Below are 18,055 nucleotides of genomic sequence, written 5' to 3' on the forward strand. Positions count from 1 at the left end.
TAAAAAAAGGAGAAATATACTTGCCTTCATATGCTATTCTACATGCTTTTAAACCATTTAAAATTACAATTCATAGTTTTATATGTGAATTATATAATGTTAAATTACTATTAAACAAATGATTGACTAAGTATTTTAGAGTTTAGTTTACTTCAGCCATATTTCATATACATCAGGTATCATACAAAAATAAAAATAGCTTCAAATACAGTCATGACAATAAAAAAATATGACTTTAATTGGATTGTTACATTTGTGATTGACATGACATTGACCAATCAGGTGAAAGGAAGAAAAATAGGGTCAACATTCGTACTTGTAACTTGCAGGGGGGGGGGTTTGTCCACACACAAATCTTTTTTACGCACACAAATTCTTTTTACACATACAAATCCTGATTTACAAGTACAAAATATTTATGACCACATTTTGAGCCCATATAGTGGGTGTTTTTACAGCCTTTTTACAGCCTTAAAACGTGGATTTCACCTATCGCAGGTTATTTTTAGAACGTAACTCTCGCGATAAACGAGGGATCACGGTATTTCAAAGAAAACGTTCCACCAGATGAGTTACCCCAGTGTTTACACGGAGGTGTCCAGATTGTAACATTCATAATTTGTACAAGAGGTTGTGTGCTTTTTTTTTTTTTTAAGCAGCTGTCTTTCTGTCAACTGACTGAAGCTTATTTAATGTAATATTGTAGTTTTTAAATGTATCTCTTTTTTCTTTTTCGCTTTTTTTTCTTTTTTTGGGGGGGGGCGCTGTCCCGTTTTGGTTCTTTAGCCGCTTAGAACTGATGTCTAATGGCCAACAAAGTACCCAACGGATTTGCTTTACCTTACTTTACATAGTCTTGCAGTATTGGTCCACTTGATCGACCTTTGTTGTTATTATTTATTTTATTTTATTTTCAGTTGTTACACATGGGACAAACATGGCTGAGGGATAGGAAAGGGAGGAAAAGAAAAACAGAGGGGAACAGGGACAGTGAGAAAGGGCACTTAAAAAGAAAAAAAATCTCCCGGATCACCTGTCGAGAAAAAAAGAAAGAAAACAAGAGAAAACAAGCAAAAAAAGAGAGCAACATAATAAACACAGCACCATCGCAGTAATCTAGCTAAGTGTAAATAACAGTAAATATTAAATATTGAATGTTGTTGTGCAGCACCCAGGACCGACAGCGCACAATGTGCTTTGAGGTGGCAGCCAAGAAATATGTAGTTTGTGTCTGTGAACAGTGCACACCTGTGTGGATCAGCGCTGGTGTCAGTCTCACAGCCATTTAAAAGATACAGTTGGATTCGGAAAAGGGAGGTTAGGGTATGAAATCTTACACTGCATCTACAGGTTGTAGACCCACCTTTAGCAGCAATAACTCAAAATAATGTTTTCCTGTGGATTTTTTCAATCTCTCACATTCCTGTGGAGCAATTTTGGCTCCTTCTCTTTTCAGCATTGCTTCAGTTCATTGAGGTTTGCAGGTATTTGTTCATGCAGAGCTCTGCTAAGATCCTGCCGCAGTGTTTTAATTGAGCTGATGTCTGGAGTTTGGACCACTGCAACACCAGACTCCTCTTTTTTGGCCATTCCGTTATAGACTAGCTGGTGTTATTTCATGAAACAATCTGGTCCAAGCTTTGACTGTTGGCCAGAAAGATGGTTCATATCTTACTCTTGAATACGTTGGCATACAGAGGAGTTTGATTGACTCTGACTGCAAGGTGCCCGGGTCCTGTAGCTGGAAAATGAGCCCAAATTGTAACCTCTCCACCACCGGGCTTGACAATTGTCATGAGGTGGTTGTATTGAAGTGCTATGTTTAACTTTTGCAAAATGTGGCGCTGTTGTCTTTCTGAAGGACAATGGTCACGTCATCTTGTGGTTTGTTCAGATTCCACTTTGTGAGCCTGAACCATGCTGCCATGTTCATTTTTATGAAAAAGAGAGCCTGAGGAGTAGCTCTTGGATTTCTTTTCTTCTTTAAGGTCATTGCTGATGTTCTTCCTCCTTAGAATTGTGTAAAACACATACCTCACTGCTCCAGACCTGTAAGCTTCTGCTTTTATAGAGGTGGTCACACTTGCTGATAATCAGTTAATCATTGCTTTTAATTAGGAGCACACAGTTGCTACACACCCTGCTAATTCCTACGGATTTAGTATGGGTGTATTTAATTTTTCGCACATTGAATCTGCATTGTGGATTAGTTTTTGTCAGATATAAAATGATGCAGTATGTGCGTCAGATGTCGTTCATCTGATGTTGCATTTTATTAATTTTAAGATACATTAAGCACTAGATTATTTTTTGCTGCTCTAATATGTAAAACCATACCATTAAAGAGGGTGTCATTTCTTTTCACCATTACTGTAGCTTTCAGAGTTTCTTGACATTTGGGTTAATAAACCAAAGCTAAAAAAGCTTTATGACTCAGTAATAAATAGCATCATCATTTATTCATCACCTAAACTGTTTGTGTGGATTGTATCCTGTGGATGTTTCAGCATCTCTGGCTGGTACATGAAGTGAGCAAAGTCTGCTTTGCCCTCCTGGTCAGAGGAGCGCAACTTTTTACGGAATCACTGGAAAAATAAAAACATTATTGTCTCGCTGGCAACTCAGTCCCTTTGGTGTCATTTCTTATGAAGTCAGATGATTACAATCCTGGATTTGAGCTTTGCAGCAGCTCTGTCATGAAATTCTTCAGCTGTATCGGTTGTTAAAAAGATGAGACACGGGTATTGTTGTCAAATTTCCGTACTGCAGATTTATTGTTTCCATCCTCCTTGTTTGGCTGACCAACATTGTCTGTTCCTCCCATGACCTAAGGAAGGAAAAGTACAAGGCAGAATTGAGCGCCCATCATCAGTCTGTTGCTTTTGATACCTTTGCTCTTCAGCACGTACCCCGTCTTTGACACGTTTGAACAGCTGATAAGAAAGAGTGTCTTCTTTCATTAGCATGAGCCTCGGGTCCACCGTCTCCCTCAATCCCCCTGAAATGATGAGTGGAAGAAACAATAAGAAAATAATATCACAGATCCATTCCCAAGTACAGGTAATTAATGGCAAAATCTTTAATTATTTTATTTCATTTGTTTTGTACCTGTCAAGAGACTGATGATTATTCCAACAATAACAGATGTTAAACCTCCAATGACACAGAAGTAAAGGTAGGATGGAGAGTGCCACTGAACCGCATGTCTGGTGGTGAGAGAGATTAGTAGATATCTTGTTAACAAATGTCTTGTTAATGTAATTACACCATATTATGAAAGTATTCTGAAGGCTACAAAGGGATTTGTGAAGACAGTTTGCAAATGAAAAATATATTCAACAAGACTACAGTGCCACTGCGAGCTTGGCTAAAAACTAGCATTAGGATACTTGGCACATTTATGCTTTCCACCAGATTTTTTATTATTATTATTATTATTATTATTATTATTATTATTATTATTATTATTATTATTATTATTATTATTATTATTATTATTAATGACCTCACAACACTGCCTTTTACTATATCACTTTTTAAAAATCATATGGCCTTTTTTTTTTACTTTACTATACTTTTGTTTATTATAGGAAAGCTCGCTCATCCCATCTCACCAGATAATATTTCATTCATTCATTCAAGACAGACCCGACCACACTTACATGTCATCAGTATTCTGTCCCGGGGTTGTGGTAAAAAGACTTGGTTCTGTTGGCAGTGGGGTAGTCCAGTTGAGACTGCCACCAGAAGTAAAGTTACAACCCTCAGTGCTCAGCGAGAGAGGTCGGGTCATCTCAGAAGGAGAAGGGGATATCATCTCTATAATGCTCACAGAGACAGCTGCAGCCAATCCTGTCACGAGACCACATAGACCTCCCTGTGGACAAATATCAGAACCAGAATCTTTATTGCCATTGTGCTTTTGAACAACAAAAACTGCATGTAAACCCATTCAGTACAAGTGGAAGGGGGCACTTTTAAGTATAGATGCACAGTAAATTTTAAACATTCATCCATCCATCCATCTTCATCCGCTTTATCCGAGGCCGGGTTGTGGGGGCAGCAGCCTAAGCAAAGAGGCCCAGACCTCCCTCTCCCCAGCCACCTCCTCCAGCTTATCCGGGGGAACACCAAGGCGTTCCCAGGCCAGCCGAGAGATATAATCTCTCCAGCGTGTCCTGGGTCTTCCCCGGGGCCTCCTCCCGGTGGGACATGCCTGGAACACCTCACCCAGGAGGCACCCAGGGGGCATCCTTGTCAGATGCCCGAACCACCTCAGCTGGCTCCTTTCGATGTGGAGTAGCAGCAGCTCTACTCTGAGCCCCTCCCGGATGGCCGAACTTCTCACCCTATCTCTAAGGGAGAGGCCAGCCACCCTTTGGAGGAAGCTCATTTCCGCCGCTTATATCTGTGATCTCGTTCTTTCGGTCACTACCCACAGCTCGTGGCCATAGGTGAGGGTAGGGACGTAGATTGACCGGTAAATTGAGAGCTTCGCTTTTACACTCAGCTCCCTCTTCACCACGACGGACCGGTGCAGCGTCTGCATTACTGCAGCTGCAGCCCCAATCCGTCTGTCGATCTCCGGCTCCCTTCTCCCATCACTCGCGAACAAGACCCCGAGATACTTGAACTCCTCCACTTGGGGCAGGAACTCTTCCCCGACCCGGAGTGGGCACTCTGCCCTTTTCCGGCTGAGAACCATGGCCTCAGATTTGGAGGTGCTGATCTTCATTCCCGCTGCTTCACACTCGGCTGCGAACCGCTCCAGTGCGAGCTGGAGGCCCTCACCCGATGAAGCCAACAGAACCACATCATCCGCAAAAATCAGAGATGAGATTCTGAGGCCACCAAAGCGAAAGCCCTCCGCCACTTGGCTGCGCCTAGAAATCCTGTCCATAAAAATTATGAACAGAACCGGTGACAAAGGGCAACCCTGGCGGAGCCCATCACCCACCGGGAACGAGTCCGGCTTATTGCCGGCAATGCGAACCAAGCTCTTGCAACGGTTGTATAGGGATCGAATGGCCCGTAGCAATGGGCCAGACACCCCATACTCCCGCAACACCTCCCACAGGACACCCCGAGGGACACGGTCGAATGCCTTCTCCAAGTCCACAAAACACATGTAGACTGGTTGGGCAAACTCCCATGCACCCTCAAGTATCCTCGAGAGGATGAAGAGCTGGTCCAGTGTTCCGCGACCAGGACGAAAACTGCATTGTTCCTCCTGTATCCGAGGTTCGACTAGCGGACGAACTCTCCTTTCCAGCACCCTGGCATAGACTTTCCCAGAGAGGCTGAGAAGTGTGATCCCCCTGTAGTTGGAACACACCCTCCGGTCCCCCTTCTTAAAGATGGGGACCACCACCACCCCGGTCTGCCAGTCCACGGGTACTGCCCCTGATCTCCACGCAACATTGCAGAGGCGTGTCAACCAGGACAGCCCTACAACGTCCAGAGCCTTCAGGAACTCGGGGCAGACCTCATCAACACCAGGGGCTCTGCCACCAAGGAGTTGTTTAACTGCCTCAGTGACCTCGCCCCCGGAAATTGGCGGGTCATTCCCCTCATCCCCAGACTCTGCTTCCACCTCGGAAGACGCATCAGTGGGATTAAGGAGGTCCTCGAAGTATTCCTTCCACCGCCTGACAATTTTCTCAGTCGACGTCAGCAGCGCTCCTCCAGCACTATACACAGTGCAGGTAGAGCACCGCTATCCCCTCCTGAGACGCCTGACGGTTTGCCAGAATCTCTTCGAGGCAGTCCGAAAGTCTTTTTCCATAGCCTCTCCGAACTCCTCCCACACCCGAGTTTTTGCTTCAGCCACTGCCCGAGCCGCATTCCGCTTGGCCTGTCGATACCTGTCGGCTGCCTCCGGAGTCCCACAGGCTAACCAAGCCCGATAGGACTCCTTCTTCAGCCTGGTGGCTCCCTTCACCTCTGGTGTCCACCATTTGGTTCGGGGATTACCACCACGGCAGGCACCAACCACCTTGCGGCCGCAGCTCAATGCAGCAGCTTCGGCAATGGAGACGCTGAACATGGTCCATTCGGACTCAATGTCCCCCGCCTCCCTCGGAATGCTGTTGAAGCTCTGCCGGAGGTGTGCGTTGAAGATCTCGCGGACTGGGGCCTCTGCTAGTCGTTCCCAGCACACCCTCACTACGCGTTTAGGTGCACCAGGTCTGTCCAGCATCCTCCCCCGCCACCTGATCCAACTCACCACCAGGTGGTGATCAGTTGACAGCTTAGCCCCTCTCTTTACCCGAGTGTCCAGAACATATGGTCGCAGGTCTGGTGATACGATTACAAAATCGACCTACGGCCTAGAGCGTCCTGGTGCCACGTGCACTTATGGACACTCTTATGTTCGAACAAGGTGTTCGTTGTGGCCAAACTGTGATTAGCACAGAAGTCCAATAACAAAGCACCGCTCCGGTTCAGATCAGGGAGGCCGTTCCTCCCAATCACGCCCCTCCAGGTCTCGCTGTCGTTACCCACGTGAGCATTGAAGTCTCCTTCCAGCATCCCCCCCCCCCCCCCCCCGCCCAGGGACTCTAAGAAGGCTGGGTACTCCGAACTGCCACTCGGCGCATAAGCGCAGATGACAGTCAGGACCCGTTCCCCGACCCTAAGGCGCAGGGAACAAGCCCTCTCGTCCACCGGGAAAAACCCCAACGTACCGGCAGCAAGCCGAGGGGATATTAGAATACCCACCCCAGCCCGCCGCCTCTCACCAGGGGCAACTCCAGACTGAGACAGAGTCCAGCCCCTCTCCAGGAGACTGGTTCCAGAGCCCAAGCCATGCGTAGAGGTGAGCCCGACTATACCTCTCAACCTCACGCACTAACTCAGGCTCCTTCCCCACCAGAGAGGTGACATTCCATGTCCCTATTGCCAATCTTGGCAGCCGGGGGTCAGTCCGCCAGGGCCTCCGCTCCTGGCCGCCACCCGGCACACAATGCACCCGACCCCTATGGCGCCTCCTGCGGGTGGTGGGCCTGCGGGAGGATGGGCCCATGTCTCCTCTTCGGGCTGTGCCCGGCCGGGCCCCATGGACTAAGGCCCGGCCACCAGACGCTCGCCCTCAGGCACCCTCCCCGGGCCTGGCTCCAGGGCGGGGCCCCGGTAACCCTATCCCGGGCAGGGTAAACTGTTCCCTCGATGTTCTTTTCATAAGGGTCTTCTGAATCGCTCTTTTTCTGGTCCCTCACCCAGGACCAATTTGCCATGGGAGACCCTACCAGGGGACAAAAGCTCCCAGACAACATAGCCCCTGGGATCCCTGGAACACACAAACCCCTCCACCACGATAAGGTTGCGATTCACAGAGGAGTAAGTAAATTTTAAACAAAGAAAAAAAAATAGTATGTACAAGTCTGTATACAAAAATGTCCTGCATTTGTATAGCACTTTTCTAGTCCCTTAGGACCCAAAAGCGCTTCACACTACATTCAGTCATTCACCCATTCACACACCCATTCACACACACATTCACACACTGGCGATGGCAAGCTACATTGTAGCCACAGCTGCCCTGGGGCGCACTGACAGAGAATGTACAAGTGAGAATACGGTTGCCACACAGTGCTTCAGTCCTCAGAATATTGCACAGTTCCTTCAAAATATTGCACAATTAGAAGACGAACAAGAATATTACACAGTTAAAAAGAAAAAAAATATTGCACAGTTGAAGGTTGTGTTTTTGCAGTGACTTATCTCCCGAGTGTATTTATAAATGCAACAGCCCTGGCGTATGTGCTGTTTCTGTCTGTTTGTTTTGTCCTTAATTGTCCAGTACCGCCTTCCTGAGGGTAACAGCTGGAACAGGTGATGTGCGGGGTGGGATGTGTCCTTCTGGATGCTGTAGGCTTTCCTGTGGCAGCAGGACCTGTACACCTCCTCCAGGGAAGAGTAGAGCTCTTGATCACAGCTGATGATCCTCTGTGCTGTGTTGATGACCCTCTGGAGTGACGCTTACTCCTAAGCAGTACTGCTGGCAAACCACACTGGGATGCAGTATGTCAGTATACTTTCAATGGAGCACCTGTAGAAGGACACTAGCAGCTCCTTGGCTAAGGCGTTGTTCTTCAGGACACTCAGGAAGTGGAGTTGCTGCTGTGCCTTCTTGATCATAGCTGTGGTGTTTGTTTTCCAGGATAGGTCACCACCCAGGTGCAGGCCCAGGAGTCAGAGACCCTCTCCAAACAGTCCCCATTAATGTGTATGGGCTGGGGGTCAGATTTGTTCCTTCTGAAGTCAACTACTATTTCTTTGGGGGGTTTTTGGTATTGACGACCAGATTGTTTCAGCTGCACCTTGATGACATATTTTCGACTTTGTCCCTGTATGCAGACTCATCTCCCATCGTGATGAGCCCAATCACAGTTGTGTCATCAGCAAACTTGTTAAAATTAATATTTACAGCATACAAATGTTGGATGGGTGGGTGGGGGTTGCAGTTGTGAGTCTATAGAGCGTACAGCAGGGGACTCAGCACACATCCCTGAGTTTGGTCATTATTATTTTTATCCTGCTGTTAACATTTTTTTTAAACATTAAGCATTTAATAAAGTGTTTTTTTAATACTGTTAATACTGTTAATAAGAAAAATGCTCCCGTACTATGTTATACGATGATAAATTGATGTTACGTTGATTTAGGAAAATACCAAAATGAGAATGGACTTACTTTGGAGTTGACAAATGGACAGAGGACACCCAAACTGAACAGACCGAGTAAAGGACCCCCAGTGACCCCCCAAATGATGGACACTGCCTGTTTGAAGAGACCTGCAGCTCAAAAAACACTTTAAAAATGGTCGTATTTACTGAGGTGAAAAATGTACTTATTTATGTAACTAACATGCTTTCTAATAAACAACAACAACGTTCCTGAATGTGTTTGCCTGAAAACATTGACAGCTCTGCATTAACAGATCCCTCTACCTGCATCATATGTCCCATGAGTGATGCCAGTCCAGCCATGGCAACGCATACAATTCCAAAAAACACACCTGCAAAAACATCACATCACAAAATGACATTTTTATCGACTATCAGCCGCATCCACGTAGCCGTGCTCAGTTTATTCTAATATAACATGCAGTCTGTGTTATAAACAAACAACTGATAACTTATTATTTACTCAGCCCTTTGGAGATTAAGAGAAGCTTTTTCTCAGACAGTTCAATGCGTGGTTTGATCAGGTCCTCCATGGTCACTGCAGCCATTGCGTTGATTGAAGTAGAAACTGTGCTGAACATGAAGAAATGAACCATGTTTACTCTGGACTAATGGACATAACTGACACTTTAAATGTGGCACAGCTTTAAATGTTACATGCAACATGAATAAAAATATAACAAATTATGTTGTATGAACCTCAGAGAGGCACTATATACTGCAGCAAAAAATAGTCCTGGAAGCCCTTGGTGATCTGCCAAGATATCCATCACCAAATAAGGCAACAGCTGTAAAGGGGAAAAAAGATTTTTATTTTAAGATCATAAAATAACTTGAATAAAAACAAACATCCTGTGGTTTCTTTGTTTATGTGTATGTACCTGATCAGGTGAAGAAACTTGTCCAGCTTTCCATGGGTCACAGTTCTTATAGAACGAATAAAGACACAGCCCTGAAATCACTGACGATGTCAGGGTGCAAGCTAGGCCTAACACGTTGATGAACAGAGCTCTGAAAAAACACCACACGAAGAAGTGAAATATACAAACAAAAATCAGTGCAGCATAGCAAACGAGATTATATTTCCTATCACTGTATGCTGATGATGTCTAAAACGATAACTCAATATGAAGAATGTGAATGAAGTTGGAGTTAATTGAATAAGGATCCATTATTTTTTGTTTCATTTATTTTATTTACTTATCTTTTCTCCTTGTTACTATGTGGAGTGGTATATTCTGATTGTAAATTTGTTTTTTGGTTTGAGTTAGGACTGGAAATAAGTGTTAATGTTAGTTTGTTCCTTGACTTTTGGTGCCCACTTGCGATATAAGTTGGATTATAGGAGGCAGGGTTTAATAAGAATATATTCTTCTGCCTGCTCCTTTTCACACGTGGTTGCAGTGCTTTACTGACAGAAAGTGTAGTTGGTTTGTTTGAAAGAACTAACTGTGGAAACTGTTGACCAAGTGTGAAATAAATAAATAAATGAAATGAAATTGAATGAAATGATGTCTTCATTTATCATAGCTATCTTTTCTGAGTTTATGATAAGAACGTGTCATTTGCCAGCAAACACCACCAATCTTGTTTTGGCTGAATCAGAATTTACATAGATGTGGAAATAGACGTGTCATATATTGTTGCTTTTTTGGTTTTTTTTATTATTATTATTATTTTAATTATTAGTTTTGCAAGCTAAACAGGAAGGAAGGAATACATTCCTTTGAAACACTCACAATCTGGCATGTTTAATGCTCTTGCAGGAGTTGTATCTCTGAACTTGAGGTTGGTAGGTCCCATAAATTGAGCTCCAACCAAATGCCCCTCCGATGACTAGTGTCCAAAAAGTGTGTCTTCTCAGAGGGTTTATGTCAAAGCTGGGATTACACAATGAAAGGATGACACACACACACACACACACACACACACACACACACACACACACACACACACACACACACACACACACACACACACACACACACACACACACACACACAATCACATATACTCACTCCACAAAGTTAATTCTTCCTCCTTCTTGGGCATCTGACAAGATAGTGGAGATTCCTCCTTTTAAGATCACACATTTGATTATAACAGACATGTTAGACTTGCAGGAATCAGGCTGTGATGTTCTCCTTTATAGTGGATAGAAATTTTTGGAGTTGCACAAATAATTTGTGTGTCATCTTGTTGAATGCAGAACAGCTGATTGTTGTGTAAATAGTTTGAAATGGTTGTTAAAAAAGGGGGTAAAAGGTAAAGGGCTACAAAAACCTTTGTTGTTTGCAAAACTTGTGCTTAGGATTTTAAAGTTGACAATTTATACTTGCACTTAAAGTTATGAAATATGATTCATTAAACATGTTTGTGGTTGTTACAGTAAAAATATAACTTTTTCTACTCGGATTTGTTAAGGTCCCTGGGTTGTCGACCCAGTGTTTTGTGTTTTTGGTTCTTTGATTTTGTTATTTCGTTATATTCTAGCTTTGCTTTATGGGTTTTAGGATTATTCTTAGTTTAGGTGGGGTTTAGTTACAGTTTTAGTGTTCTGGTTTTCTGTCTGTGTTCCATAGTTGCTGTCTCCCCTGTCTACAGTATCCCCACGTCCAGTCAGTGTCTGTGTCTGCCCTGGTCCCTTACTTTTGCCACGTTTTGCCATCCAGCAATAAAAGCTGAGTTTTGAGTTACTTTCCGCCTCCGAGTGTCTGCACATTGGGTCCTTCTACTTCCACTCCTGCCTGCACACAGTCCTACCCTGACAGAAGATCACGACCAGAACATGGACCCCGCAGACTCTTCAGCTTTTGAATTCAACGCTGAGATGGAGCGGATGATTAAGCTCCTTGACTGCATTGCTCAGGCCAACGATTTGAGGACCATGGCAGTTGGGCTAAGCGCTGTAGATGCCATCATTCGGAGCAACCCTCGGCTTACTCGGCTTTCTACGGACACTGTGCTGGGCAGATCCATAGCTGCCTGGAGGGAGCAAGTCAGGGCTGGCGAGCTTGCTCTCTCCACCTCCACCTCCACTTCTTTACCACCGCCCCAGGACAACACACACTCACCACCTGCCTCAACGCTACCACAGACTTCCTATCCTTCCACACACCAGCCGGGACCTCTTTCACCTGTCTGTTCACCTGCCTTTTTCCTGGCAGCTATGTGGTCGGACGATGAAGAGGTCTCCGTTTCTCCGCCAGTTTCAGTTCCCTCATCCAGAAGGAAACGACGCCACCGTCGCTCCTCTCCTTAATCATCTGTTCTGCCACCTGTTGTTCCCGCTGGGGGTTCTGGAGAACCACTCCAGCCATCTTCCGTCTCCGCTGAAGGGTCCGAGGAACCGCTTCAGCCATCTGTTCCTGCTGGAGGGTCCCGAGGAAGCGCTTCAGCCATTTGTTCCTGCTGAAGGGTCCGAGGAACCGCTTCAGCCATCTGTTCCCGCTGGAGGGTCCGAGCAGCCCGTCCAGCCTCCTGCCTCGTCAGCTGGAGGGCCCGAGGAGCCCGACCAGCCTTCTGCCTTGTCAGCTGGGGTCTTGGAGGACCCAGCCAACACATCCTCATCTCTACTGACGGTTCCGGGTAGACCGTTCAGCCACCACCTACATCGCCGCCTGCAGCGCCACCACCTGCGGCTCCCACGCCGTCGCCTGCAGCGCCACCACCTGCGGCTCCCACGCCGTCGCCTGCAGCGTCACCACCTGCGGCTCCCATGCTGTCGCCTGCAGCGCCACCACCTGCGGCGCCACCACCTGCAGCTCCCACGCTGTCGCCTGCAGCGTCACCACCTGCGGCTCCCATGCTGTCGCCTGCAGCGCCACCACCTACAGCGCCACCACCTGCGGTTCCCACGCCGTCGCCTGCAGCGCCGTCGCCTGCAGCGCCGTCGCCTGCAGCGCCGTCGCCTGCGGCTCCCACGCCCTCGCCTGCGGCTCCCACGCCCTCGCCTGCAGCGCCACCACCTGCGGAGCCACCACCTGCGGCTCCCACGCTGTCACCTGCAGCGCCACCACCTGCGGCACCACCACCTGCGGCTCCCACGCCGTCGCCTGCAGCGCCACCGTCGTCTGGTCCAGCCTCCGAGTCTTCAGCTCCGCCTGGTCCAGCCTCCGAGTCTTCAGCTCCACCTGGTCCAGCCTCCGAGTCTTCAGCTCCGCCTGATCAAGCCTCCGAGTCTTCAGCTTCGTCTGGTCCAGCTTCAGCCTCTGTGTCGCCTGGTCCGGCCTCCGTGTCTTTGCCTTCGGCGTCGCCTGGTCCCACTTCGCTCCGTCTAGCTTCGTCTGCGCCCGAGGTCCCCATGCCGTCTACTCCTGCACGTCCTGTCCGGCCTGCCCATCCTGTCCGGCCTGCACGTCCTGTCCTAAATTGGCTAAAATGGCCAATTGTACCCTGGACCCCATGGTTAAACTTTTTTTTTAAGGAACGCAATAGTTACTTTTCATGTAATTAATTACTTTTAGAATCTTGTAACTCAGTTACTAACTCAGTTACTACTTTGAAGAAGTAACAAATAACTAGAATTAATTACGTTCTTAAAGTAACTTGCCCAACACTGGAAAGCACTGTCAATGAATACAGTTTATTAGTGCATTCAAATCAATTCAGTTTCATCTATATGGGGCCAAATAACAACAGTCACTTCAAGGCACTTCATATTGTAAGGTTAAAGACACTACAATGATAAAGACAACAATCAGTTATGCAAATCAGTATGAGCAAGCACTTTGGTGACAGTGGAGAGGAAAAACTCCCTTTTAACAGGAAGAAAGGAAGAAACCTTGAGCAGAACTGGGCTCAGGGAGGGGCGGGGCCATCTGCCATGACCAGTTGGGCGTGGGGGGGGGGGGGGGGGGGGGGGAGGCCGGATTGTGTGCTCTGTAAACTACAGCAAATTGTTTCTAGGCTTTCAAATATTTGCAGACTTTTAGAAAAACAATAGGTGATGCAAGAAATTATGCAATGACGGTTCCAACTTTTGACCCTTAATGATTACATGTGAAATCATAATATTTAAAAAATCAGAGGTGATGTTAAATGAGAGATATTTTGTTTTAAAGGGTCAATGGGAAGGGGACCTCATGAATTTTAGGAAAATGTAAAAATTCTCATTTAATCTCTGCTGAATGTGAAAGTGGGGGTCTCTTAAGGTTCCTGGCTTAGTGATGCTCGATGAGGTTCGACTGACAATGTGATGCACTGCAGTGTGTGTGTCGTATGTAATAAATGTTTTACTAACCAGTGCACAATACAAAGTACAAACAGTGGCTGTCGAAATAATCCCACCCCACAGGTTCATACCAGTCACTGCAAAAAGAAGGGAAATTCATTAACAGGAAAACACTCTTGTTCAAGATCCCTTCATGAACTTGACTGCTGTGAACTGGAGCTGACATACCTTGGTTCAAAGCCAGAGCTGGAGCATAAATTACAAGTCCAGTGTAGAGCAACTGTGGCAAAGAGTTAGAAAGTCACAACAACATGTCTCTGCTGATACCAATGTAGTTTTATGTGCAGAAGTCAAAGCACTACAAAGATTGAACCACTGGCTTCTTACTGCGTTAAAAAAGAAGATCGTCATTCCCAGGAGACGAGTGGCTCTGCTGAAACGCAGCTCCAGATACTTGGCAGAGACCAGACAGAGAAAAGACGCATATTGATATTGATACATGAAACTTCTCGTTCCCCTCACTCCTTCCAATTCAAAGCTTGTACTTTGTACACTTACTGACAGGTGTAGCCCAGCCAACAGTTTAAAATATAGCTAAAATAATGTTGAAAACAAAACCACAGTTACCTCATATGTGCTGTTGATGGCCAGTCTGTAGAAAACTGGGAGAAAGATCTCGGATGTGTACACCACTGCTATTACATAGGAAATACTTAAATAGCCAAATATGGCTCCGTAGCGATACACCTACGGACAGGTTGAAAAGCATTTATGGAAACAAAAAATAGCAAAACAGTATCATATAAAGAACAACACAGGCGACGGTGTTTCTTCACCGGGTGCCAGAGTCAGGCTGGTGAACCTTTGCCGGAGATCATTTGAAACGCTGATGCTGCTGATACTGAACAAGCTTTGGAGCAACATATGAACAGTGCTGAACTCTGTTGAGTAACACGAAAACTTTAAATACGTTATTTGATTTGTTTGAAATTGAAAGCGGTGTACTCAAAGTAATGCTCGGTCAGCTGACTCCAGCCGTCTTCTAATGCACAGAAATCACAGTTTTACGCATTTTATAAAAATTTAATTTAAGCTCTGAATAAATGTTTGTGCGCTGAGGAAGTTGAGTGCAGATCCAGGACAGTCCCGACACGTTACCTCGGCTGGGTTGGAGAGCACAGTGACGGATGACATGTAGCTGGCAGTGAGGGACATGGAGACAGCCAGGGCATTGAGTTTTCGGCCCCCAGTTAAAAAGTCCCTGGAGGTTTCTTGTCTCCTGCTTCTCCAGGCGTAATAAAAACCAACAGCAGCAGACAGGAGCAGAACGACAGCAAACACCACATAGTCTGCTGCCACGAGCAAGTGAGCATCCCCGGACATTTTATCAGTCGGAGCAAAACTGAAATAAAGCTAAAGCGTTTATCAGGCAGTGCTTTGTAGATCACTGGGAAGGCGGTGTCATCACCTCCAGGTACTCTATTGAACTGTAAGATAAATTACTCCAGGCGGTGCGCGCACGCGTCCTTTCAGGTTAAGCTCAAAGTTAATGAATAAAGTCTAGAATTCCAGTGGGGCAGAGCCAAAAGACTCTGCCCCACTGGATATATTTAGAAGAAGTGAGGAGCATAAACTTTGGACTTTTGACTGTATTTTCATAAGTTTCACAGTTTTTCCTGATAAAGATGTTCACCATGACCATTCATATTATACACCAAAGTGAGGGATAAACAATTCAATGACAGAAACCTTCCTCTTTTTGTTTGTTTCTCATTCTCAATGGAAATTTTTCATTAGTATTTTTCATTTGTTATATTGTCATATTGGGTCCACAGTAATAACAATAAATTGTAAGTGGCTGATAAGAGTTTCATAAACTGCCTCTTCTGTTTAGTGATTAGTCGTCTCCCTCGTGTTGTACCTTTTCACATGTGAAGCGATTGTTTTAGTTTCTCACTGTGCAGGGTATAATGCTGGATGCTCGTACGAATAACAATAAAGTTCACTCTAACATTTCATTTGATGGTTTTTATGAGTCCCACCTTTTCCTTCCCATCTTTGTTCTGATTGTCTAGGGTTTAATAACCCCAGCAGGTGCTTAGAATAATTTAGTCACTTTTTATTTTTACGGTGATCCTGTGACAGCAGGAATGGGCTCCAGCCCAACCGTGACCCGGAGTATATATGTGGAAGAAATGGATGACTATGAGTCAAATTCATTTTAAATGAGCAAGTCACTTGTTAACTTAGGGAGATGTTTCCCAAATCACTCAACATTTAAGTTGGCTCAATGTTTTTGAATGCATCTTCAATCTGTGTGCAGCTGTCCTGTCATGATTATCTGATCATACATATGTAATGAAGTCAAAGGAAGAGGAAAAATTGGCAGATGTATAAAGGAGTTGGCAAATGGACACAGGATACCCAACACAAACAGACCAAACAGTTCTATAACTTCCACTGACCCCACCAATGATGATTCTTGCCTGTGAGACACATCTGAAGTGAAACCTTAAATGCTTTATATACACATGCACATGTTTAAAAAGTTCAAGTGTTTGGTAGGCCACATTTAAGATTCATGCATTTTCATGTTGTGACTTGTATCAACAGATTCTCACTACCTGAACAAGTAGTCCCATAAGTGATGCCAGGCCAGCCATAGAAACACACAACCCTCCGATACCGCAACCTGCAACAACATCGTGTAACAACTGACATTTTAATCATGAAGATTTATTAAATGATTCAGCTTTAGCCTCAGTCACATACCAGTGCTCAAAGGACAGAGTTAACCATGTACACCATGTACAGTGAATAGATCAGGTAGGTAATCAGTACTCTGGAGATGTGAAGCAGTTGTCTGTCAGTTAGTGTGACATTTGGCTTGATTGATTTGGGGCGATCGTGGCTCAAGAGTTGGCAGTTCGTCTTGTAATTGGAAGGTTGCCGGTTCGAGCCCCGGCTCCGACAGTCTTGGTCGTTGTGTCCTTGGGCAAGACACTTCACCCGTTGCCTTTTGGTGGTGGTCAGAGGGCCCGGTGGCGCCAGTGTCCGGCAGCCTCGCCTCTGTCAGTGCGCCCCAGGGCAGCTGTGGCTAAAATGTAGCTGCCATCACCAGTGTGCGAATGACTGAATGTTGTCTAATTTGCTTTGGTGTCCATATGGACTAAGTAAAGCGCTATACAAATACAGGCCATTTAACACTTGATCAGGTAAATCTAGATTGCAGCCAATGTCTTGATGATTAATAAGTCTGCACTTACTCCCTACATCTTTAAACAAATATCTGTACTTTGTACTTTCAACACAGTTACTTTTGCTTTAACGCATTTGGGTCGAGTTAATATTTCTTCACTGTGAACCTCTAAACATCAAAGCCATTTCAGCCTAAACAGTAAAACATGAATGGCAGTCCTGTTTGTTTTAATCACCAGAGGATGTATAAGTGATGACGTGTGCCAAAGTCAGTTGTTAAACGTGGGTGAGCGTTCGTTGTTCTGGTTTGGTTTTTGCCACAACAGTTGCAGTACTTCGACATCTATCTGGCTATAATGAAGAGTAGCGAGCATAAAGGGAGTGACTTTTTTTTTTTTTTAAGTGTCAGAAAATTTCAAATGCAACATTTCTATCAGTTCAACAAACACACAGACTGTTTGTGTGCAGTCTTTGGCACAGTGTGTTGCTAGATAAAAGTTCAGCTGACTTGACTTCACTCAGAGACGGAGAAAGATAAGAAAGACAAGACAGAGGTCAAATTTAAAGGTAAGGATTGCTCAGTTGGATTTGACAAACTGCAAATTGAAGGATTACACGTAAATCCTCATGGTTTTAAATCAGATATTGGCTCTGTACATGTACCATTGTGTTTTTCTAATATTGTGAAACCTGCTGCAAACAGAGGAAGACTTATTTAAAGGTTTCAAGAAAATCCTTTGTAGCTTAGTGCAGCATAAACAGGTTAGTTTGCTGTATTGTAATGGAATTAAAGTAAAGAACAGTGTGTGAGTGGTGCAGTGGCTGTGGTTTCATGGTCAGAGTTAGGTATAGCAGAGATTTATAAGAATTTTTAGCAGATGATGCTGAGACTCCACCTTCATACCACTTTATACCATCTAGAAAAAACGACGGCATAAAGTGTACTGTCAGTGTAAAAGATGGAAATCAGCCAGGAAAACTCATGAAACATCTGCTC

General features: G+C 45.2%; 1 protein-coding gene across 1 annotated transcript; it reads right to left on the reverse strand.

The window, feature by feature from the left end:
- Window positions 1–2,040: 2,040 nt before the first annotated feature.
- LOC148097855 (sodium-coupled monocarboxylate transporter 1-like) lies at window positions 2,041–15,400 on the reverse strand. The gene is made up of 16 exons (XM_087831021.1): window positions 15,019–15,400; window positions 14,488–14,607; window positions 14,248–14,313; window positions 14,089–14,140; window positions 13,754–13,997; window positions 10,706–10,831; window positions 10,427–10,567; window positions 9,569–9,698; window positions 9,387–9,475; window positions 9,151–9,260; window positions 8,952–9,019; window positions 8,695–8,781; window positions 3,663–3,877; window positions 3,109–3,206; window positions 2,910–2,998; window positions 2,041–2,827 (listed from the first exon to the last, which is right to left on the reverse strand). The coding sequence occupies exons 1-16, from the start codon at window positions 15,241–15,243 to the stop codon at window positions 2,723–2,725; spliced, it is 1,965 nt and encodes a 654-aa protein (XP_087687147.1). The 5' UTR covers window positions 15,244–15,400; the 3' UTR covers window positions 2,041–2,722.
- Between the last annotated feature and the right edge of the window lie 2,655 nt (window positions 15,401–18,055).

This window comes from Neolamprologus brichardi, chromosome 17, assembly GCF_056152115.1.
Source record: "Neolamprologus brichardi isolate AB-2024 chromosome 17, ASM5615211v1, whole genome shotgun sequence".
Classification (NCBI taxonomy): Eukaryota; Metazoa; Chordata; class Actinopteri; order Cichliformes; family Cichlidae; genus Neolamprologus; species Neolamprologus brichardi.

Excerpts from the sequence above, each read along its gene's own strand:
- LOC148097855 (XM_087831021.1), bottom strand. The coding sequence starts at position 15,243 with ATGTCCGGGGATGCTCACTTGCTCGTGGCAGCAGACTATGTGGTGTTT. Across the intron at positions 10,568-10,705 it reads GGAAGAATTAACTTTGTGGA|CTTTGACATAAACCCTCTGA; the intron begins GTGAGTATATGT and ends GTGTAATCCCAG. Across the intron at positions 3,207-3,662 it reads GGACAGAATACTGATGACAT|ACATGCGGTTCAGTGGCACT; the intron begins GTAAGTGTGGTC and ends TCTCACCACCAG.